Source organism: Pholis gunnellus (genome assembly GCF_910591455.1).
Source record: "Pholis gunnellus genome assembly, chromosome: 8".
NCBI classification, from domain to species: Eukaryota; Metazoa; Chordata; class Actinopteri; order Perciformes; family Pholidae; genus Pholis; species Pholis gunnellus.
Window position 1 is genome coordinate 5,402,926 of NC_136534.1, and position 23,222 is coordinate 5,426,147.

At 41.1% G+C, this 23,222-nt stretch overlaps 1 protein-coding gene across 1 annotated transcript in view; it reads left to right on the forward strand.

Annotated features, from left to right (window-relative positions):
* Positions 1 to 4,028: 4,028 nt before the first annotated feature.
* Positions 4,029 to 23,222, forward strand: part of LOC306699672 (IgGFc-binding protein-like) — a 32,879-nt gene continuing 13,685 nt past the window's right edge. Inside the window, exons 1-21 of the mRNA XM_079164369.1 lie at positions 4,029 to 4,035; positions 6,273 to 6,329; positions 6,416 to 6,549; positions 6,646 to 7,289; positions 8,631 to 9,067; positions 9,398 to 9,561; positions 11,217 to 11,393; positions 12,122 to 12,347; positions 13,743 to 13,988; positions 14,127 to 14,228; positions 14,907 to 15,054; positions 15,826 to 15,946; positions 16,118 to 16,450; positions 17,085 to 17,256; positions 17,719 to 17,816; positions 18,203 to 18,333; positions 18,527 to 18,696; positions 19,483 to 19,697; positions 19,824 to 20,018; positions 21,544 to 21,732; positions 21,979 to 22,418. Coding sequence (XP_079020495.1) covers positions 6,275 to 6,329; positions 6,416 to 6,549; positions 6,646 to 7,289; positions 8,631 to 9,067; positions 9,398 to 9,561; positions 11,217 to 11,393; positions 12,122 to 12,347; positions 13,743 to 13,988; positions 14,127 to 14,228; positions 14,907 to 15,054; positions 15,826 to 15,946; positions 16,118 to 16,450; positions 17,085 to 17,256; positions 17,719 to 17,816; positions 18,203 to 18,333; positions 18,527 to 18,696; positions 19,483 to 19,697; positions 19,824 to 20,018; positions 21,544 to 21,732; positions 21,979 to 22,418 — 4,397 coding nt within the window. The 5' untranslated portion in view covers positions 4,029 to 4,035; positions 6,273 to 6,274. The remainder of the gene's footprint in view (positions 4,036 to 6,272; positions 6,330 to 6,415; positions 6,550 to 6,645; positions 7,290 to 8,630; positions 9,068 to 9,397; positions 9,562 to 11,216; positions 11,394 to 12,121; positions 12,348 to 13,742; positions 13,989 to 14,126; positions 14,229 to 14,906; positions 15,055 to 15,825; positions 15,947 to 16,117; positions 16,451 to 17,084; positions 17,257 to 17,718; positions 17,817 to 18,202; positions 18,334 to 18,526; positions 18,697 to 19,482; positions 19,698 to 19,823; positions 20,019 to 21,543; positions 21,733 to 21,978; positions 22,419 to 23,222) is intronic.

Below are 23,222 nucleotides of genomic sequence, written 5' to 3' on the forward strand. Positions count from 1 at the left end.
TCTCAGGTTTAAGTGTAGGTCTATGCCCAAAGTTACAGCCATTGCATACGCTGACGACATTACTGTCATCATAAAAAAACAGTTGGAGATGGATGCTTTAATAAACTGTTAAAGTTGTCAAGACATAGATTTGTTTTGTATTTCCCTTTGTGCTCACTAATATGCAAGAATTAGCTGGTACAGCGACCATCCTGTAGATGGAACAGCTGCTGCCACTGTCCACCGTTTGTTAGCAGCAGGCATCGATCTCACAATAAAGTTCTGTAAACTACAAGTGTGGCTGAAGTTTTGTCCTCTTTAGACTTTTTAGCCTGACTTGATGGCTAGATGGCTGGTGGTATTTATGCAAAAACCAACAAGTAAATGATCCTACTATCAGGGTTACTCTGGTATCTAAAGGTTTCTGCATAACTGTTCATAATACTGTGAGACAGGGTTTTGAAATTCTTGAAAGTTATGGTGATATCCATATGTAAGTCAGACACAAACACATTGTTGGTTTTGGTCTTTTCATGGGATTTGTGCGCTCTAAGAAAAATACAGGAAATCACCGGAGTGATCCTTCAACATCTATGTATTAGATTTTGTTCAAACACGACTGTTTTTGTCTGACAATCAGATGAACAACTTATTATTCCACATATTGTGCTGTTGCTTTACTGAAGGCAGTGTGTAGACTGTAAAAGTGTTCACCCTCTCTACCACTAGATGGCAGTATACGTGTGTTTAAACCATAGATGTATTCATATATACCTGTGCCTTTGTTAATTATCTAGGTTATTGATACAGATGTATTTATTGCTGATTATTTCATCTGATATTTGGTGTTTAGGGTTCATTTTCAACCTAGTAGTACACATGTATTTACTTGTTGTTTTCATGTCATGGAAGAGTGAGCATGTGTAGTTCATGAAGCAATAAATAATGACAATTGAAAAATAAAGAGACGTTTGGTTCAATCGTATTAAATACTAAGCATAATTTACCTGTCCTTCACTCTGGAAGACACATTCAGGGAGATGGACGAGTTCCAGGAAGACCCACCTCTCTTCTTGGAGGAGAACAGCTGGGAGGGGGAGGACTCAGAGTTCACTGACCCTGCTCAACCATGAACACTTCAAGGTCTGCAGAGCCTCAGTTTAGTCCCTGATTCATTTATTACAGGGCCAAGCACAGAAGCAAAGTAACAGATAGCAGGCGTTCTTGTTTCTGTCTTGTTTTATATTTTATGTCTATGGCAGCTAATAAAAGCAAATGTCAAGAAATGTAGGTTCACATTTTCAGTTCTATAAAACAGTCTAAACTTGATGGTAAAAATGTGAAAAGAGGAAGTAAACAGTCTATCTGTGTTGCTTTATAACACGATGAGGCATGGGATTAGTCAGAAGTAAATAAATTAACAATGTACCTGTGTGCACAATTACAATAGTTTCCCTATCAAATTCCTGGGGCTCCACATTACTAAAGACCTCACTTGGTCCCTGACTTCTGACTAATTAAGGCCTTATTTTAAATGAATGAATTCAATGCTGTTTACGCCTCACTGTGTTGAGTCTCACCATAACATCCTGGAGATGAAACAGCCAAAGAACTGCTGAGCCAAGGCCTGGGCCAGACAGGGCGAGTCAGCGGTGTCTGGTCTGATCATAGCGCTGTGGAGCAGGTTGGTACTGAAAAACAAAACCAACAACTTTAAGTTCAGACAGAATGAGATGAATACAGTGACAAAATGTCTTCAGTAGGGTTCAGTGCTAGTTAGGCTTTGATGGAGCAGGATGTGGAGGAACAATTTTTCTGACCGCAGATTATAGACTTTTTAGTTATAGCCAGCAGAAGGTCAAAGTTTTGGTACTCCAGTTATTGCATAAGGAATTTGTTTATTTTTTGTTTACATGGAATAAAACTATTTTTAACTACGAGCTACGAGCCTCATCATTGGACAGCTAAGTTTAGCCTTCAAGAGCACATGGTAGACTACGCGAGTCAGAACCCTTTATATCAGGGGTCTCAAACTCAAGGCCCGCCATGTCATTTTATGTGGCCCGCGAATCCGCCAGCAAAAAAAGTACAAAAAAATAAAATAATTAAAAGTTAGACTTGATAATGAAAATATCCCCATAGTCGAAATTATGAGATAGAAAGTAAAAGTTATGAGATAGAAAGTCATAATTATGAGATACGTAAACACACAGTCATAGAAGCAGCTCTTTGGCTGGTTACCCTACATTTGAAATGGAAATGTATTGTGAGTACATTGAAGACGACTTTAAACGTGGCTTTACAACACATGAAATACTTCACGTGGGATTGTGCAAACACACCCTTGAAAGGATTTTAAGCATTGAACAAAGTTATTATAATAACTTGTGTTTGATATTTGTCTTTGCTATTTTCTTTAAAAGTTTGATCGAGTAATGTGGGTTTCTTAAACCTAAATTAAAAGGATTTAAGTTATAATAACAGAAATGTGCTTAAATATATTTTTACATTTATATAACTGCATGTACAATATTGAATAAACAATAATCAAATGCAGAGACAGTTATTTACCAATATGTTAGGAGTAGTTACATTTACACGGTCTTACATTTACAACCGGCCCTTTGAGGTGATGCCCCATGATGCTGATGTGGCCCAGAGTGAAAGTGAGTTTGAGACCCCTGCTGTAAAGCGTCGAAAGAAACATCTGTTTGTATCGTGCCGACTCCTGACAGTTCAACCTGACTTGCTTCTACACTGAAAGACTCTGACACCGCCAACTTCAGGATGTGTTTAACTATGAGATAATCTGTCAAGTCATCATATGTCACATGCAACAATAAACGCAACAAAAAAAACAACCACATGACTACATTTGGCTAGGTGTGGTTTTCCCAAGACAATCCCACCGTGACGCCTCCTCCTTTGGTGCAGCTGTTATGACAGGGCAATTATCTCTTATCATCCATGTAATACTGACACTGTTGCCAGCCCACACTATTATACATGTAACACAACTATTGGATTAGCTCATGACCTAGTGTACACAAGCAGTGGCCTTACCCATCTCCACCTTTTGTACATGTTAGCTTTACAGGCAGTCGGCTCACACCATGCGTGAAGATGATATCGAGCAAAATCAACAACAAACATAAAGGAAACCGCTTTTTGAAACAGGAGAGAGGATGACAGAAGGAACTCGGGCAGGGCCAAAGATTCACAAGGGGACGTTTTGGTGTTAGTCGGGTGAAATTGCCGTGGTGATTAATTTAATGAGGTATGTGATTGACAGGGACGTTAGAAAACGTACCCCCGAATCTTGAATACAAAGTGTTGAAATGTGCCGCCTATGAAAATGCTTTCAGAGAAGACATTATGCTGTTCCTGGGCTAAAATACTTGAGTCATTTAATTTGATCAATGTCATTTAAGTTGAGTTATCTACAATATGTGACGATACATTCCCTTAAGCAGAGCAAAGGCCTGGTCCAAAAGCAGAGAGGTCGAAGCCTAGAGTGCAATAACAGACATAAGAAATACAACAAGGTCAATTCCTGTGTTAGCGGTCAAGTACGGTTACTTTTGCATCTTATTATCATGTCATCTATAATGCAGACTAATAAAGAAGCGATTATTTCGTCTTCTGTGTGGAAAAAAGAGTTTGAGCCAGCTTGAAATAGAATGCATGAAATTCTATGTCATCTTTGTATGACTGATGTGTACATTATAAAATAAACACTGCAAGACATCAAGAGAGGACAGAGGATGGGAGGACGAGGGACGAGCATGACAGCTTGACAATTTGAAGACATGACTTTTGTTGTCTGAGTGACACGATCAAACCCATCACATCGGGCCGCGGCCGCACCAAAGCTCGCCTTTATTCCAATAACCAGCCCACACAACAAACACAAGCCCACCAATATTCAATATGCTTTTCTTTCAAGCAGAACTGAACGGCGGCGTGTGATTGTTTCTGTCTCTGCCCCACACTCCCACTTCGTATATAAATGTCCCTCCATCCTTCCCAGGTTAACACTCTCACGGTCTGCTGCAGGTACAGTATGGATGCCTCTGGTGATAATAGTGGTGGTTGGGGTATTTCAACAGGGGATTACAGTATGACATTGGATTTTGGCTCATTTACTGAGAATCTTTAGGTTTATGAAGTAAATGTTTATAGTATATGAAGTAATAGAGTCCCCAGAAACTATGACTGTGGGTGATGAAATGCAGTTCATCGCTATCTGTCTACTACAGGTAGTTTCTCAACAAACAAAGATATATGGTTGTTTAGCTTTGATGTTTTAAGCTTGCTAACTTTGTCCTAAAAGCATGGAAAAAAATATTATTTCTCCATTATTTTGACTACACAGTGCAGGTTTTGTTAGTACTAAAATCAGCAGTAGACATGAGCATCTGAAAATGGAATCGTGAGCGTTCTTTATAATTATTTTTCTTTGTCTTTGGATGTTTTGTGAAATGTTTCAGGATGTATTTGCAGTATTCTAGACCTGGCATGTATTCATTTGCAGTACCCTGTAAACCAATAAGGGCTGGGTACAGTTGTATTAAAGATAAAATAATACAAATTTCAATCATTTCTTTAAGAATAGCCTACGCATTTCAACTGCAGGGCCTTACTTTACCAATACAATACATATATCAACAGTCAAGGCTGCAGTCACAGCTGACTGTCAAATGTTTTAAATAATTGCTTGTAGTGACATCTCATACTTTATTACAGATTCATAGGCGCCATCAGGTAACCTTAGTGCATGTTTTTGTTCACATTGTTACTGTAAAGCAGGGGTATTCAATTAAAATTCAACGAGGTCCAGTTAGAGAGACTTTCCTCATGCAAAAGTCTGGAACATCACAGTAATGTCTAACTTGTGCTATGATTTAGTCCCATATGTATTGAAGTAGCCAACAGTTGTAATAACGTCTGTCAAATCAAAAATCAAATAAAGAAAGTTCAATTGAATAATATCTCAACAATATTAATTGTTTAACTGGATAAATTATAAATAATACATAATCTAATAATAAATTAATGTTCTTCTCTCGTTTCAAGTAAAATAAGGGATGCATTTAAGATGAAACCACATAAAAGAAAGGTTTGAGTACTTCATTTAAGAAAAATGAATTGAACTGAATTGCCCTGCAGCTTTAAATTCAATTCATGAAGCGTGAAGTGATGTCACCCAAAAAAGCAACGATATGATATTCTTCTCATCTTCTAAAAAGAGAAATTTGTTTGCAGAGACTTTATCTGTGGTTATTGAAACCACTTGTTTCAGCTCTATTCCTCTCTGTTAACACCATTGTTGGGAAGTGAATGAATGTAGTAGGACTCTGATCATATTGGGCTCTTAGATTTATTTTCTGTTCTTTCATTTTGGATGTGAGTGGGTACGTTTGCTGAAAATATGTGTGCTTTGTCTCATAGTGGCGTTTCACATTACAGCTTTAAATAATCGTTCAATAATTTGAACATATGAGACATACTGTTTTGAACTGTCCGTTGGAAGAATGAACATACAAGAGTCTGTCCATTCTTGGTTCAGGACTCTGGTCTCTGTCCACATTTCTCTTTTTGGAGAACGTCATGAGAAATGACTTCTGACTCACGCACTATTCTCCAACTACTCGGTCTCTCGCCCCGTCTCCCCGTGTGTGTAAATCTCACTGGAGTCGGGAAACTTATCGTAACACATATTTGATTGGCTGAGCAGCATCACGTGATGTGATTTACAACGCATGTAATTGGTCAGTTTGTTTCCTGGACCGCTGAACGAGTACCGTAAAAGCTGGAAAAGCCAGTTAAAATAGAAGCGCTCCATCAAAATGTAATAATTCTCAATTATCTATCGGTTGTAGGTCCAGGTCCAGATGCTACGGCGTCTGGGTCCGGACTCGGACCGCGGTCCGCCTATTAGTGACCCCTGTTGTAGAAACTTCTGTCTGCTTCTCTCTCCGAATGAAACTTCTTCCGTGTGTGCAGTTAGTGACAGTGTGGGCTCCATGGTAGCTTTGACAGCTTGACGGAGCAGTAGCAGAAGTAGATGCTAACATCAATCTGATTCTTAGCGTGATATTGAAATGCTTCTGGATCATGTTTACAGTAGTCCATTACAGCAGTCTTGGGACCTGCTTTATGCAAACTAAATCGAATTGAATTTTATCTGCTGCCATTAGCATACTCAGTGCTTGAGTCCTCATTATGTAATATTATGTGTTTTGGTTTGAAATGTATTTTTACCATTGTATATGTCTCTCTTTCTCTATCAGCTATGGAAATAAAGCCTCTCTCGGTGTGTTTGGCTGTCTGTGCGGCACTGTTGGCAGGTATTACAGTGGGGAGGCTGGCAATATTAAGGCTCGCTCTTTAGTCATGCTTTATTTAACTAATGCTTCTCTTCTCTCTTCTCCAGTATGTCATGGTTGTTCTACAGGAAAGGAGTTCATCACCACATTTCTTCCTAACTTCCAGGATTCCAAACTCAAAGATCAAAGGCTCCACTTGGTCCTGACTGCTCAGGGCTCTGAAGCCAATGTTCACATACAGGTTAGAATCCTCTTAATTTAAGGAAGGGCAAGAAGAGCCAATCTGTTTTAATATGGCTCATGAATGTTTAACCAATCCAGACCTATTGATCTGCAGGTAGCTTCAGTGAAATTCAACGAACAGCTGAGACTCTCTGCAGGTGAAACCCGCTGGGTTTCTGTGCCAGGTGGAGCCGAACTGCGGAAGCAATTTGTCAATGCCAACTCGGCGGTTCGAATCTCATCTAGTGCCGCGATCTCTGTGGTCTCTTTCAATCGTGGCTTTGCCACAGGAGATGGCGCGGTGGTTTCCCCACTCGAAGAGCTGGGTACTGACTACATTGTGTTCACACCCAAACCATATAGGGTCCTGGACAGTCTCTTTGCTATCGTTAATGGCAATAAACAGAACCAGATCAAAATCAAACCAACTTTCCTTGTGAAGCTAAGAGGCGGGACTAAGTGGCAGCCTGGGGAGACGGTGACCATTAACCTGGCACCCTACGCGTCCTACCTTGCACGAGGTAGAACAACTTTGACAGGCACGCGGATCGGGTCCCAGCATCCTGTAGCTGTCTTAGCAGGCCACCAGTGTATGTCGTTGGGTTTTAGCTGTGAACACGTGTATGAACAGCTCCCCACTGTGGCAAACCTGGGTAAAGAATACATGGTACCCACTTCCAGCAGCTCTGAGGCCATCAACTCTGCAGCGATAGTAGCGGTTGAAGACAACACCGTGGTGACACTGCACACACAGAAACAGTTGAGTTCAATATTAATCATTGTAATATACTGTTGAAGCTACAGCCAAGGCTATTATTGTCTGTCTTTCTGTCCATCTTTCCATCCAATGCTATCTCCTAAAAAATTACGTTTCCATACAACTAAACTGCATTCCTAACCACATTTTGAGGCAAATGTATTTAATCCTGATTACAGTCCCAGTTTTAACTTTAACACTTAGTTAATATTTTTAATGAAGACAAAACGTTTCAGAAGACTACTAAGCGACTGGGTTATGTTTAAGCAACACAACTACGAGGTTAGGTTTAGTAAAATATCATGGTTTGGCTTAAGATGAGTACGCTATGGACGTAAATTTAAATAAGTCAACATTGACTTTAACAAGGGGACACAAACTGCAGCCTCCTGGGTGTGAGTCCTGTGTTGACCCATCCAATCCTTTCACGCCAATCTCCTTTCTGTGCAGACTTCTGTCAACTATGATTGGAAACGTATATTTGATATGTCAAACAGACACTAAATTCGGAAGAAGATACCTGTCCCTTGAAACACAATTGCTTGTAGGCCTATGTGTTGCCAAAATGGTGACGTTTTTAGCTTTATTTTGTCTGTTTGGTCTGTGTATCACGCCATCATTCAATTATTTCATTCAATCTGGGAAAAAAACCGGGTCAGAATCCTTTTTTGGGGGGTTTGGTTGGATTTAAAAAAGAAAAATGACAGCGTCTTTTCTTGTTATTGTCTTTTTGGATGGAGTCTCTCAGTTCTCATGAAGATGGTTCAGTTGTTAATCACTTCATCTTAACATTTTCTGTTGTTTGGTGAGCACATATTTGACCACCTGTTATCACAGGATCAAAATGCCATAGTTGGGTCAACTCCATGACAACTGAGCAAACTTCATCACATGTGATGAAGGTCACAGCAAAATTTCCAGTAAGTTTGTCACAATGACAATGACACAACAAATGACCCTCCCCTAAGTCCTGCCCCTTGAACGCAGACTGGCCAATCATAGCGTAGCATTACAGAGCTTGATTAAGTGTTGCAATATATATTTATATCATTTTAAACAGAGAATCAGCTCAGGCCAGGCTATCGGGAGTTCTTCCACTGCTCCCGATGGATTCTGGCCTTGTCAGTGAGTGCAGTTAGTGACAGTGTGGGCTCCATGGTAGCTCTGACAGCTTCACGGAGCAGCAGTGCAGGGCGTGGCTTAGCAAATGGTCAATTATTTGATATGTTCCATCTTGTACTGACTATATTATAAAAGACATATCAATATGTTATGAATGTTTTTCCTCAGTTCAAAACTTGAACGACACTTATCTAACTAAGTAAACATATCTCCACCAACAGGGAGCTGAGTAAAGTTGGGTTCTTCACCATCACTAGACTGACCTCAAAACAGCCACTGGTTGTCAAGAGCAACAAGAAGGTTATGGTGCTGCTTCTCAGCGATAACGCGCCGAATGACCCTTTTCTAATAACGCTGACCCCTACCTCCAAGCTTGCCACCAATTGGGCTGTGGAGACAATGGATGGACTTCAAAGCACTATTGCTATTCTGTCAGAGACGGAGGGGGCCGGCAGTGTGAAGGTGTGTGTGAAGAAGGGACGGTGCCAGTCACCTAAGTGGAGCACGATCTCGTCAGACAAGAAGTGGGTGTGGTCCAACGTTCCAGTGGGGACAAAGCAGAGTCATGTGACTGTGGAAGGGGACGCCCGTATGGCAGTCTACGCCTATGGCGGGAAAGTACGCCATGCATATGGCATTGCTGGAGTTTGTTCTGAAGGTACACACACATTTAGATCCCTTTACACACACACACACACACACACACACACACACACACACACACACACACACACACACACAATAGAACGGAAGAAGTATAGGGCCACATGGAAAGTTTTTTTTTTACTTAAGTGTTTAAAGTCAGAATTCTAAAAACTAAACTCAGAAATCATTTACACTTTTCACATGTTGGACTAATCTTCTTCCGTACAGTGTATTTATGGCTGAAAGTGAAGAGATATAGTAATACATTTAATGATGACACAATAACATGTATCTGCTTTGGTGTTGCATGTATTTCTATATGAGGTGTTTGTATTTCCTGTAGACACCGTCCCTCCTCCACCTCCCAAGGATCCCTGTGAAGAGGTGAAATGTCGTGTGAAGGAACAATGTGTGAAGGGAAAATGCGTCCATGTTTCTACGGCAACCTGCCATGCAACCGGTGACCCCCACTACTTGACATATGATGGCCGACGCTTTGACTTCCAGGTAGGATTGGGACGGCTTTACCAATCATCACCAGCTATTCACTATAGATTATATCTCTATTTTGACTTGTTACATTCTATTGAGGCCGACAGGGACACACTGGACAGAGACCAACTCTCATGAGCTGAACTTCAACGAGGAGTATCCACATAAAATGTGGCGTAACTCATCTTTGAAAACTCCGCTGTAGAAGCAGTGTTTCTTAACTAGCAAACAAAAGCACAACTGAATTAGGCTTCTAAAGTGTCATTTAGGAGTAGGACAATATGACATGTACAGTGAGCTGATTTATAGGCCAGTAGATGGAGGTGCTGCTAAAGCACACACCACACCTAGAAACCAATCAGTTGCAGTACGGCATGAAAGTATGAACAATACAATGGCCGACGCCCAAATACACATCACTGTGTAGATGTATCTGTGGTGCAGTTTTTGTACACATACACATTCATCTCTGACAACACTATAGTCAAAGCTTTTCTAAACAAAATGTTCAAGTGATTATGAGAATGATTATGAGATTAAGGACGTGTGCACACCAGCCTTGTTTAGTCAAGGTTGAACTGAACCCTGGAGCGTTTACCCCTTTGGTGCGGTTTGTTTGGGTTGGTGTGAACGACAGACTCAAACTCTGGTGCGGAACAAACAACCACTCTCTGGTCCGCCTCGACGGGTGGTCTTGGACCCCTGTCAAAGTGAACTCTGAATATCCGCTGTGAACACCATTTGAACCAATCACAGCAAGCGTACCATTTATGTGTCATTACATTGGATAAAAAGGTTTTCCTTTTCCTGTTTTGGTGACTGTTGAATTGTAGCCTATTTTCGTTTGTGCTACCAGTGTTATGGAAGTGAGTCAGGAAGTGTAATAACACTACTCGTTACTTGGGAATAATATTACAGTGCCAAACACTGTTTACTAACTATGAATGTGGTGAATATACTGTTTCTCAGACCACAGACGAGACAATAGTTTGTTAGCTAGCGCATCCCCGAGGTTCTGCCGCCTCACTCTCCGCTGCTAGGAGACTACTTCGATGCCAGCGAAGCAACTCTTTTAGAGGGATCCCTGCCGCTGGCCACCAAACAGCTCATTTTCTCTAACCGGTGTAGCACAAAAGCATGGTGGAATTAGCAAGCTAGCTAACAAGCTAAGCGCTCAATGAGTAGAATGTAACATCTTTGCTTCAACCACTAACCCGTCACAGCGTAGGAAAGCACATCACACGCGTCAAGGCAACTCTTGAGCCGTACGATGAGCAGACATCTCCATCATGACATTTGTTAAGAATTTCTGGACCGTTTGAGTTTTGCCTTTGTGAACACAAACCATACCAGTTGGAAAATTTAAAGAATGTATTATGATTGCATTGGCACGATTCAGGAACCGGACTTTAATGTCATGTCATAGCGATACATCGCCTAATCGGACATGCGTCAAAACATACATCACACCGTGTGGAACCTTTTTTAAACTGTGTGACATTCAAAGAACTTTCAAGATTACTGTTACTGCATTGAGCAAAATGCCTTTAATCGGCACTGTATCAGGTTTTGTTTTATAAATGTCGTCCTTTTTTCTTTGTGATAGGTGCCAAAAATATTTATAATTGGACTTTGCTTCAGTTGGCCAATCACATTCATCTTTTTTTCAGGGTACCTGCACTTACATTATGACAACAGTTTCAAAGTCGGCATCTGGCCTTCAGCCTTTCACTGTGACGACCACAAACAACCACCGAGGTAACAGTCGAGTTTCATACGTGAGGACCGTAGCTGTCAGTGTTCACGAGCAGACCATTACCATCTCCAGTCAAAGAGGACAAGTACAGGTAACAGATCTGCTGTCATCTACTGTAACAAGCAGTGAATGTAATAATCAATGTTCAAATATTAAGGCAATCACTATACTATAACAAACTATACTACATATTCATACAAAACAACCTTATTAGTCAGATATTTCACATTTAAGGGTAAATTCATTAGTAGAGTTCTGCTCAGTCAGATTACTGAATATGTGTCCAACAAAAGACTTTCATCAGCATTTTAGAACATCTGGCTCGAGAAATTGTAGATAATAAAAAGGAAACTAACTAACTAAGTTATGTTTTTGTTTTAATAATAATTTCTTATTGCAATTTTGAACACACAAAGTCAATGGGATTCTATAGAGAGCTGAAGTCCAGCCATCCTCAGAACTAGCGTCTGTTTCATTTGCTACACAATCCTTTACTTGTTTTGGGGACAGTTCTCCCCAAAATTAAAAATACGTATTGTTCCTCTTACTTGTAATGCTATTTATCAATCTAGATACTTTTCATGCGACTTTCATAGTTTTGAAGATATCGGCCCTAGTGATGTCTACCTTCACTTCTCTTTTCAACTTTGTGCATATTATATTCTATAATTCTATTCTATTATATTGTGCATATGCTTCTGACAAGTTTCCCCCTGGGAATGAATAAAGTATCTATCTATCTATCTATCTATCTATCTATCTATCATATGCAGTGTTACAGACAGTTTGTTCTATTTAGTGTTTTGTTATTATTTTCAGGTGAATGGAGAACTTCAGTACTTGCCTGTCAGTTTGTTGGGCGGCAAGGTCTCTGTAAAGCAGAGTGGAACCTACGCTGTACTCACCACTGACTTTGGCCTGACTGTAAAATATGACTGGAACACAAGGCTGTACATCACAGTGCCATCTTCCTACTATCAACACCTCGGAGGCCTCTGTGGAAACTACAATGGAGACAGGAGCGATGACCTGCCTGAACCAAAAGGTGAGGACGGGGACATAAAGGGATAATACTGTAGGAGGAGAGATGGTTGGGTGCAACAAGTTGTCTCATGTGGCCAAAATGTAATTGCCAATATCTAATAGAGGTGGAATGTACACTTTCTTCCGAAAAGTGTTGAATTGGTGAACAGTGCCAGGTAGCATGGGAGGGAGTGATGGAGGAAGCTGCATCAAGAAACTCTGGCTGTCATGATAGACTGTAGATAAAAAGGGGAAGTAGTCACTGGGACGTCATTCATTGGTTTGTGGACTGGATCCTCCGGTTTGCCATTTTGGCTGTCGCTATCTGCTTCTTTGGCCGTCGCAATCTGGAATCTGGATGCGCCAACTTGGTTTTTGGCCATTAACCACTTGGATTTTGGCCTCGTCATCTTGGATTTTTGGCAGTTGCCATCATGGTATTTCGCCGTATCAACTTGTTTTTAGGCCACCACCATCTTATTTTTTTGAGTACAACCGAACGCTAAATGAGGCGTATTAATGTTACAATTAACTTTCGTAAACTGAAAACACACTGAAAGGGTTAAAGATCAAGGACAAAAACTCGTACAGCTCCCAGACTGGACAACGCAGACCTGTCAATCACAAGGTAGCCACGCCTTACTTTAATCTAAATGAGAACATAATCTACTCAATGAACATCATGCCTCCGCGACGGTGTTATTAGTTGTAACCTCCATATGAGCGCAGTGCAGCGCCGGCCATGAGCTAGCCAGTGGGGCAAGCTCATACGCACTAACATGCACTAACAGCACGCATGGCTGGCTACGTAAACAAAGCAAGGAGAAACTCATTTTACAACTCACACAGAGATAGAGTGACTTCATTCTCTACTCAGGTAGACATTACTCCACTATATATTTTTATTTTTTTTAGATACTTTATTGATGAGAATGCACATTATGACATACAAGAAAAAAGTATTTTCATTTTTTGTGTATGTTAGTGAGTTTACAATAGTAAAGAAGAAAATAACAGTAAAGTAAAGCAAACAAACGGAAATAAATAAAGTAAAATAAGATAAGATTAAAAAAACAAATTAAATCAAAACACCCACCCACACTTATGGCCTTCACGTTCGTTTACATAAAGTTTGTGTAGTACAGTACTGTAAAACTATAGTTAAGTAGTTAAGTTAAGTTACAGTTAATCAGACAGATAATCACTATATCTTTCCATAGATAATAAAGTGGTTTGATGTTATATTAATGCTCTGAATATTGCATAGAAACCTTTAAAAGACGTTATGCCAAAATAATTTAGATCCAAAGGTCTGAGTTCGGCTGAACGCCAGTCATTAAATTGCTCACTCACCCGGAAGTCCAAATTTGAATTTATTTACATGCTTTTCTGCATGTTGCTTTCTGTTTTCTTGCAGGCTCCAGTCTCTCTGCTGTGCTGAAGATGATCCAGAACTGGAAGACCGATACCTCCGATCGGTTCTGTAATGATAACTGTGGCGGTCACTGTCCCACTTGTTCAAAAGATCAGCAGGCCCACTTCAGCAGGCCCAACCTCTGTGGGATTCTGACAAAGTCAGATGGGCCATTTTCAGCCTGCTACAATAAGGTCGACCCCTCTATGTACCTGGAGAACTGTGTCTACGATGTCTGTGTTAATAAAGGTGAGCCAATATTTGAAGATGTTTTCGGGGCAGAATGCACACTAAAAATGTAACATTAAAAAATGCAAATTGATTGAAGCCATGCTGTCATGTTGTCATGAGTTCCTGTGATGTTAATGTGTCTGTGTGTTTGTCCAGGTGCCAAACAGATTCTCTGTGATAACCTGAAGAGTTATGCTGATGCCTGCCTGTCAGAGGAAGTGAAAGTCAACCCTCAGTGGAGAATGGTTACCAAATGCCGTAAGTTGCCAAGCTAAATATTTTTCCTTTGAAGTGCTTTATTAATTTATCATGAACCATTCAGTGAGGTTGTGGCAGAGTGTGGCAGTGGAAAGCTACATCAAAAGGAGTGAGTGACTGCACGTTGCCTATATGGATGAAAGAAGAAATGGAGATAAAAATGTTGATGTGGTGTCATGAATACAATTAATGTTAATCTAAATGTTAACATGGCACACAGATTAAAAAGAACATTTAAAAATGGCACTTCATATCAAAAAGGATGGCGATCCCGTCAGCCCCCAGACAATCTAATATTTACCTCAAGACATTATCTGAAAATATTGAAGTATGACACCTATACAGAAAGTTATATTTATTTTACCCGAGGTTGGTGCTGGAGGAAATGGGGTCTTTCAAATCGGGCTTTTGTGTCGCAATGATAATGTTTTTCCCACCTCCTCCAGCTGTGCTGATGTTCAAACTAGATTATGGAAACACAAACTACAGGTTGGGGACATAAATGTGATTGAAGATTGATCTGTTGAATAATTAAAGTGTTCATATCACTAAAAATCTGTTAAACTAACGTAAAAATATTGACATTGTTAAATAATTGTTAGGTGTTGTGTTATTGGTTTAGACAGAGTATTGGTTCTCACAGATAAGAACATTGATCTCCAACCCCCCCCCCCCCAGTCCTTTCTTGCCCCAAAGGTAGCCATTATGAGGCGTGTGGTTCCCCCTGCTCTGCCTCCTGCATGTTCCCAGAAATCGAGAAGCTGTGCAAAGGCCCCTGTGTGGAGGGGTGCCAGTGTGATAAAGGACTGGTGCTAAGTGGAGACAGGTAACAAACAGGCAGCCTTTAGTTATTTAATATTTGGTGAATTGTATGCATGAATAACAACATTTGGCCAGGTTATGTTATGCTATTCAATATTCATACCAAGACCAATATTCATTGGTTTGAGTAGTTTTGAGTAATCATAATCTACTCATTGATTAACCAAAACAGGCCTTTCCAAAAGAAACAGGCTCTTTGTGTTCTTGACATAATCTAAAATGTCTTCCAGTTCTTTGGAAACCAGCCAGAAGGAGGCTGGCCTCCCAAAAATTACGCTCACATACAACTTAATTGCATTGTCAATTGCGGTTTGAGGGAAATGTATTTTCTCCCTGATTACGTTTGTTTTATACATATCACAAATACATTTCTAAGAACACAGGACTTAGCTTAAATAACCTAACAAACATACTTATTTTAAGTCAAACCGTGTATTTTTACTAAACCTAACCATGTGATGCGCTTTGTGTCGTTCACAACGTTAAGCATACGTTTAAAAACGGCAAACGTTGGACAGAAAATAACGCCCATGTGACATTTCAAGGACTCTGGGTGTTAATGCTTCACAATAAAACACGGCTTGTTAGTCTACTCAGGAGAACAACCTGCCTGATATCAACAATAACATTTCAGTAAAAATATAATAAATAATATTTGTGACACCAAGTGAAGTGTGCTAATTAGCAACACTGAACCATAGAAGACAAGAACACGGGCAAGGTTTCATGTGTACGTATGTGCCGTTCATTTAATAATTGTGTGTGTATGCTTCAGATGTGTTCCTGTGCATAGCTGTGGATGTCAGTATGAAGGCAGATATTACCCACCAGCCACCACTTTCTGGGGTGATAACACCTGCACCACTAAGTGTAAATGCCATGAAGGGAAAGCCAAGGTTGGTGTGTGTGTGTGTGTGTGTGTGTGTGTGTGTGTGTGTGTGTGTGTGTGTGTGTGTGTGTGTGTGTGTGTTACTCAAGAACCCTGTGTCATCACAATTACTGTGTGCTGTTCTTGTTTTCGTCTCTTTCACTGTGATCTGATATTCTGTTATCTCATTCTGCTGAAGTGTCAACGAGTCACCTGTAAGAAGACTGAGCACTGTGCCTTGAAGCGCGGTGTCCGGGACTGCTACCCAACATCCCATGCGACATGCAAGGGCTCCGGAGACCCTCACTACCAAAACTTTGATGGACGCCGGTTTGATTTCCAGGGCACTTGCACCTACATCCTGTCTCAACTCACCAAGGGATCAGACCAGGACCTGGAGCCGTTCCAAGTGCTGGTCCAAAATGAGAACCGAGGCCGCAACAAGGCTGTGGCCTACACCAAGTCCGTCTCTCTCACTGTATTTGGTAACTTCACTGTCAGCATGAGTCGTGCCAGTGTGGGGGAAATGCTGGTAAGATTGGTCTGTCCACAGTACTTACCCTAGTCCTCCTCACCAATCACTCTGTAGTGTAGTTACAGTAGACCACTGTAGTATGGGACAGCCCAGACAAAGCATTTGACATTTGAAATCAATTCAAGATTTTTCTAATTCTAGCCCATGCCAACCTCCCGTATCCAAACCATGATTTGTGAGGTCTGAACTCATTTAAAATGAATCCTAAAAAAAGGAGATGTTATGCTTACACTCAACCGTCTGCTGCGAACGTTTTCTTCATTACCGCATTGCATTGTGGGATATGTGTAGTTTCCATTGTTGGCATTCTGTAATATTTTACTGGACGTAGTATGCAATTCACATACTATTGGTTTCTATGCTAAGATTTCAGACAGATTAGAAAACAGCATGGTAATATGGAATTTCAGACGCAGCGCATGTCAATTTTCATGTTCTTAATCAATAACTTGTCATTTCTGGGCTGTAAATATTATCTAAAGCGAAGCACATTTAAAAACAACAAATGCTCTTATTCACCTTCGTACACAACACAAACACAAGCCATTATATAGCTTATATATCTTTTTATATATATATATAATTACATGTACACAGTGATTCTGTACATGTGTCCATGCTCTGCCCTTAGGTGAACAGTCAGTCAGTGAACCTGCCTTACTCCACTGAAGACGGCAAGCTCTCCTTGTTCCGGCGTGGCTACTTCGGCTTTGTTAGGACATATTTTGGTTTGACGCTCAGGTTCAACTGGAAGGCCTACGTCGGCTTGACTCTACCCAGTTCATACTCTTCTGCTACAGGCGGTAAGTTAGGGGGTTGTTTGGTTAACTCAAATATGTTTCAGCAATCAACACGTGACGGCAGCACTTTGGTTATAAAGCAAACAAGGCAATGTGGTTCCGATTGAGCCGATTCATACGGTTACCCAAGAAATACGGTTCATGGCAGTTTATGGCAGCAGTTTAATCACTGGGGCCTGTATCAAGAAGCCCAGGGTAGATCACCAGGGCAGCCGGGTTGAGTCAGCATGGTAACCTATGCTGCATGGCTAACCTGTTAACCTGCTTTCAAAAACTGTCAACATACCAAATACTGCCTTATACTGAAGGCATTTACATGCGTATTCCATCAGTGCATCTCAGGCCGCTATGTGTCGATTGTTGGAAATAAAAGTATACCTATACGCTCCAACAGCGTCCTACTCTTAACTATTCTAAATGCTCTAACTGTGACTGCTGTGGTTGTTGCTTGTTTCTCTGTATCAGGCTTGTGTGGAAATTACAATGGAAAACCTGGCGATGACTTACTGAAACCTGATGGCACCCAGGCTAAAAACGTGAACGCCTTCGGAGACAGCTGGAAGGTGAGAATGGGGATCTTTGTGAGAAAAATCGACCTGAAGAACACAGTTAGAAGCAGAAAGTGGGCACAGTTGTACACATTGTGTGTGCGGCTCCATCTCCAGCTCAATACAGCAGATCCAATAGTGTCTGCACATCTGGTGGACTGCTGGGAAGGAGAACAAAGTCACTCCTCAGTAATCTAACCGCCTCTTGCTAATAGCCTACCAATTAATACAAGAAGAAAGACATCTCATCATAAAAACACATCCGGCCCCATGTACAGGCATTGTCAAAACAGACTTGAAAAATGGGAGCCTATTCTTTAAACATCAAATAGTATTTTTATGTTGTTAGTAGTTTATTCATTTTTCAAGCTGAGTAACACTTTTGCATGTCTTTGACCCAGGCAGGAGGAGACTTTGGCTGCACTAGTGACTGTCCTGGTGGTAAATGTCCAGAGTGTGAGCCTGCGATGATAACACGTTACCAACAGCCGCGCTACTGTGGCATCATCGCCGATAAGCTGGGACCGTTTGGGTAGGTACTGCATGCTGCTGAGCTGGGAAATAAACAATTTATACTTCTGCTTAGTATTAAAGAAAAACTAGATGAGGCCAGGTATGATTAATGTCCAGTGGAATGAATCCAGGGTTGTTAAAAATGTATATTTCTTTTGTTTATTAAATGGTGTCTATACATACTGTGCCCTTCTCTGTCTCTGCCCACACAGAAAGTGTCACAGTAAACTGGACCACTCCTCCTTCCTCAAAGACTGTGTTTTCGATTTGTGCGTGTACCGAGGCCACGCCTCCGCCCTATGCAACAGCCTATCAGCTTTCAGCACCTCTTGTCAGGATGCGGGAGCGAAAGTGGGGAGCTGGAGAACCGAACAATTTTGTCGTAAGACACGCACACACTCAACCACAGTCTCTGCGAAAATCAAGAACTACACTGCCCATCCATCCATCCAAGAGTAACTTGTTCGGAATTCAGACTATGCACTAACCTGGCAACCTCACAATAAGGACAGGAATTGTGGGGTGTTGCCTGCAGTCTCTGGGCCCTACTGATGTTGATAAAGACAAATCCTTCTAAAAATAAGTGTATTAGGGCCATTGTAGGTAAAAAGGGTCAAAAGACAATGTTTATGACCTTCGCCTCGTTCAGAGGACATCAGTCAGAGAGGACAAACTCTTTATTTTATCTTTTTTTATCCGATTATCCATTAAAATAAAAACTTACAACAGGTCTAACATTAGGATTAAGTACAATTCATACCGATGTACTGTATCTTTCAGGACCTTCGCCTCCCTCAGAGTCCATCCTAACCATAATAACACTTTCTTTAGATGCAAAGAAATTCAGACGGCGGCTGGTGATAGGAAAGTTTGCCACTTTAATCTTCAATCTTTTTTTAATCTTTAATCTTGTTTTCTCTAAATATCACCCCCTGTCGTGCTTTCTGGACTGGATGCAGGCCTATAGAGATAAATCAGATGTTGATCTTCTCAACTGATTCTGCGAGAGATGGCAAACAAGCATACTTCCCTAAATGTCACTGAAATGTTCTCGGTTAGTGAGTGGTTATCCAAAAGTCCCAATGAGGTCCCAAGCATGTTTGTAATGTTTGTGAGCTGCATAATTGCATCAACTTCATCCTGATCAACTTGTGCATCTCTCTGCCAGCTCCATTGTGTGGCGCGAACAGTCACTACGAGATGTGTGCCCCCCCCTGCCAGCTGACCTGCAGCGGCCCGACACCCCTACTGGACTGTGACGACAAGGCGCTCTGCATAGAAGGCTGCGTGTGTGACGACGGATTCATGCTGAGCCACGACAAGTGTGTACCTCTAGCAGAGTGCGGCTGTCAGTACGAAGGACAGTATTATAAAAATGGACAGGTACTACAGCTGCAACAGTGTCAAATGAAGCTCCACAGCTTCTGTTTTTAACACCGTTACTTCTTCTTCTGCCACCACTGTTACTACCGCTGATATGTCTGGTCGGCTCTCTGCTCTTTTTCTCAGGTGTTCTATCCTGGAGTGTCATGTGATTCCCGTTGCGCGTGTTCAGACGGTGGACAAGTACAGTGTGATACGAAATTCCGCTGTTCGGCCAATGAGATGTGTGTTGTGAAAGGGGGCGCGGCCTCCTGTTCACCCAGGAGCATTGGTTCCTGCTCTGTGAGCGGGGTCAGGATCATCAGGTCCTTTGACGGACAGGTAAACAACATTTACACTTACACAACGTGTCTAATCTATTTGATCTTTTTCAAAAAATATTTGATTGTTGAAATAGATGATTTTATAGAGAAAACTTTTTATATTTTTAATTATCATTATTTTCTATTTAAATAATGACAAAAAATAAAGTACACGTTTAATGTCGGTCCTCCATCATCACAGTTGGTCAGAGATGTCATGACAACTCTTTCTATGTTTAAAAATACTGTATATCCAAATCTAACGGTGGCGAGTCATGGTTTTGTCTTCGACACTTCCTTTGGTTGTTTTACAAGAAAGGTGTACCACATCATTTTAAAACACATATGGGAAATTTTGTTCGGAATATATCAGCTGATATAAGCTTATTGCAGATATATATATATATATATATATATATATATATATATATATATATATATATATATATATATCAGTATTCAGGCTGCTCTCGTTCACTGTTCGTACTTAAACTTACAAAAAGTAATGGACTGTAAATCATACATAAACCATGTAATCATGAGCAAGGATGTGCAGAGCTGCCGAAGAATAAAGAGTGACAAAGTCCGCAGATGGGGGAGATTGGGGGGGATGGGCAGGTCAAACAATCTCAGGACGTTCACCAATGAGACCGCTGATAGTGTCCCATGTGAAACCAAGTCCACGATGACTTATTTTACCCTACTTTTGTTAAGCAACTTAAAGACGTAACTAACGCCGCCTACATAAGTTATGAAACAAACTTACTTATTTTACATAACAAACATACTTATTCAAACACAAACCACAATCTTTCCCTAAACCACAACCAAGTAGTTTTGTAGCCTACACAGGTTCTGCACTGATTGCTCGTATTGCTGGACATTCGTACGCACGAAGAATGAAAAATAACTTTTGAATGGTCGTACGAGGATACGTTGCGTCATTAGAGTATTAGATTTCAACCAAGTGGCAACCCCCATAACTGGAGTCATACGTATGTCAAAGTTTTTACAACAATGTATCAAATGCCAATGTGAAAGGTGTCGCGAACATCCACAGACAGTTTATTAGTTCAGATTGTGTTATTGACATTTCCGTTTTATAATCTATGTCCAGAGACTGCTCTCAGGAACTATAGGTCACTTAATGGTTGAACTCTCAATATACCATGTGTCTGGACAGAGTCAGGTAAGACTTGGGGTCAATCTTGACCCTACAATGTTTCATGCTCCAACCTTTCCAGTTGAGCAGAAAGACACAGAGACATGTCCAATTGTACTTCAACGACTTAAAGAAGAAAAGTTTTGACGCAACATGATATGTTATGCCCAGCTAACTTATGTTTAGCAATAGGAAGAGTTCCTTGACATATGGGTTTTGAACTTCCTGTTGACCTCTCTCCATTCTACTGACTTTCAGCTCACTGTTTCGCTGTCTGACCCTAAACTTTACCTTTCTGATTCACTCTCACCGCTCCTCTCGCGTCGACAATCACTGTGCAAGTTCTGACGAAACCTTGAATATCTTCTGTTTCATCCTCTAGGCTTATCCTCTGTGGGGAAACTGTTTGTTCAAATTGGCAGAAGTGCAAGAGCAGGAAGGAGGGATGGACGCCTTCTCTGTGTTTGTACGGCAGCAAACCAGTAAGGATGGCAAAGTCTCTCGCAGTGTGGAGCTCAAGGTTTACGACATGAAAATCACTATGGAGACCGGGGTTGTTTGGGAAATCAAGGTATGACTGACCAGTATTAGATCACACTGTCCAGCAATATGCCATGGTACTACATTTGTCTGATAACATTAAACCTCATCTGGTAACTTTGTCAACATAATGTTCTGGCCTTAATGGAAAAATAGCTACGTCTTATTCATTTTTTAGTCCATTTGGTTGAAATGTAGATCTTTCTAATGATGCAGCATCTACTGAGGTGGGACAGAGCTAATGTGATGAAATAATTTGTACCCATCTATGTCTCAGGTCGATGACATCAGAGTCTCCCTTCCTGTATCACTGGCTGATGGACAAGTGCGAGCATATCAAAATGGCATCAACATCATCATTGAAACTGACTTTGCTCTGAAGCTGACCTACGACAGTGTTGCGGGAGTGTTCCTACAAATCCCGTCCACCTATAGCGGCTCGCCACGTGGTCTCTGCGGCAACTATAACGGTAAGCCGACTGACGACCTGACATTAACAGCAGGCAAGAAGCCAACAGACACATCAGCAGCCTGGGTCGTAACGGAGGACAACACTTCTTGTGACACGGGCTGTGGTGCCAGTTCCTGCCCTGGGTCAGGTGGACAGAAGAGCCCAGAAGCTGAAAAGGCCTGTGACATCATCAAAGCCCAGCAGGGCCCATTTGCAGGTTGCCACTCAACAGTGACGCCAACTCCCGACTACAATGCTTGTGTCAGGCAAGGAAATATCTCTAATGTCTCTAAGTGTTGCATTGTACACATTAAAGGGCATTACACACCAGGGGCATTTTTTTCATCCGATTAATTCCCTTCACTATAAGTTTTAGTTTAATTTTTTTCACACAGGACACAAATATTACGGGGCGAAAAAGCACCCATTTTTTCCAGTGCAAGGTTTTTTTCTGAGCCTTCCCGCCGCAAATAAAGGCATCAACCAATCACGTTGTGTGGTACTGACACATCCAAAACCTACCTCGTGTTCAACAACACAGAGGCTCCGTAGTCCGAACCAAGACGGTAAACTCTATATCTCCTATTAACCTTGACAAAGGCAACGCAGACCAGCTCCTTCTATACCTTTCACAATAAAAGCCCTCAACATATACAGCTGTTTCCCAGGGGGAACTAAAATTCCCTCCGAGCATTTCGCTAAAAGAAAACTCAACAAAATAGCTTACAGTAGCTCCGGTTATACAACTATTTAGCTCAGACAGACTGCGAGACGCTACTCTGACCCTGGTAGTTGGTCCTTTGCCTGCAAGAAATGAAAATTGAATTTGCATCGCTGCTGGTATGAATAGTTTCAATGCAAAGTATTTGCAGGAGAGTATTTTGCATTGTTGTGTTGTTTCTTTGCCTCGCCCCCGATGTGTAAAAGCCTCAACTGTGTTTCCAGCTTGACGTTACTGTGACTCAGCATGATGTCTTTGTTTCTAGTTCCCAGACTCTAAACACTCCTTTAGCCCTTTTTCACGGCAGGAACGTAAAAACCAGTAATCTCACTGTAGCATCCCCAGTGTT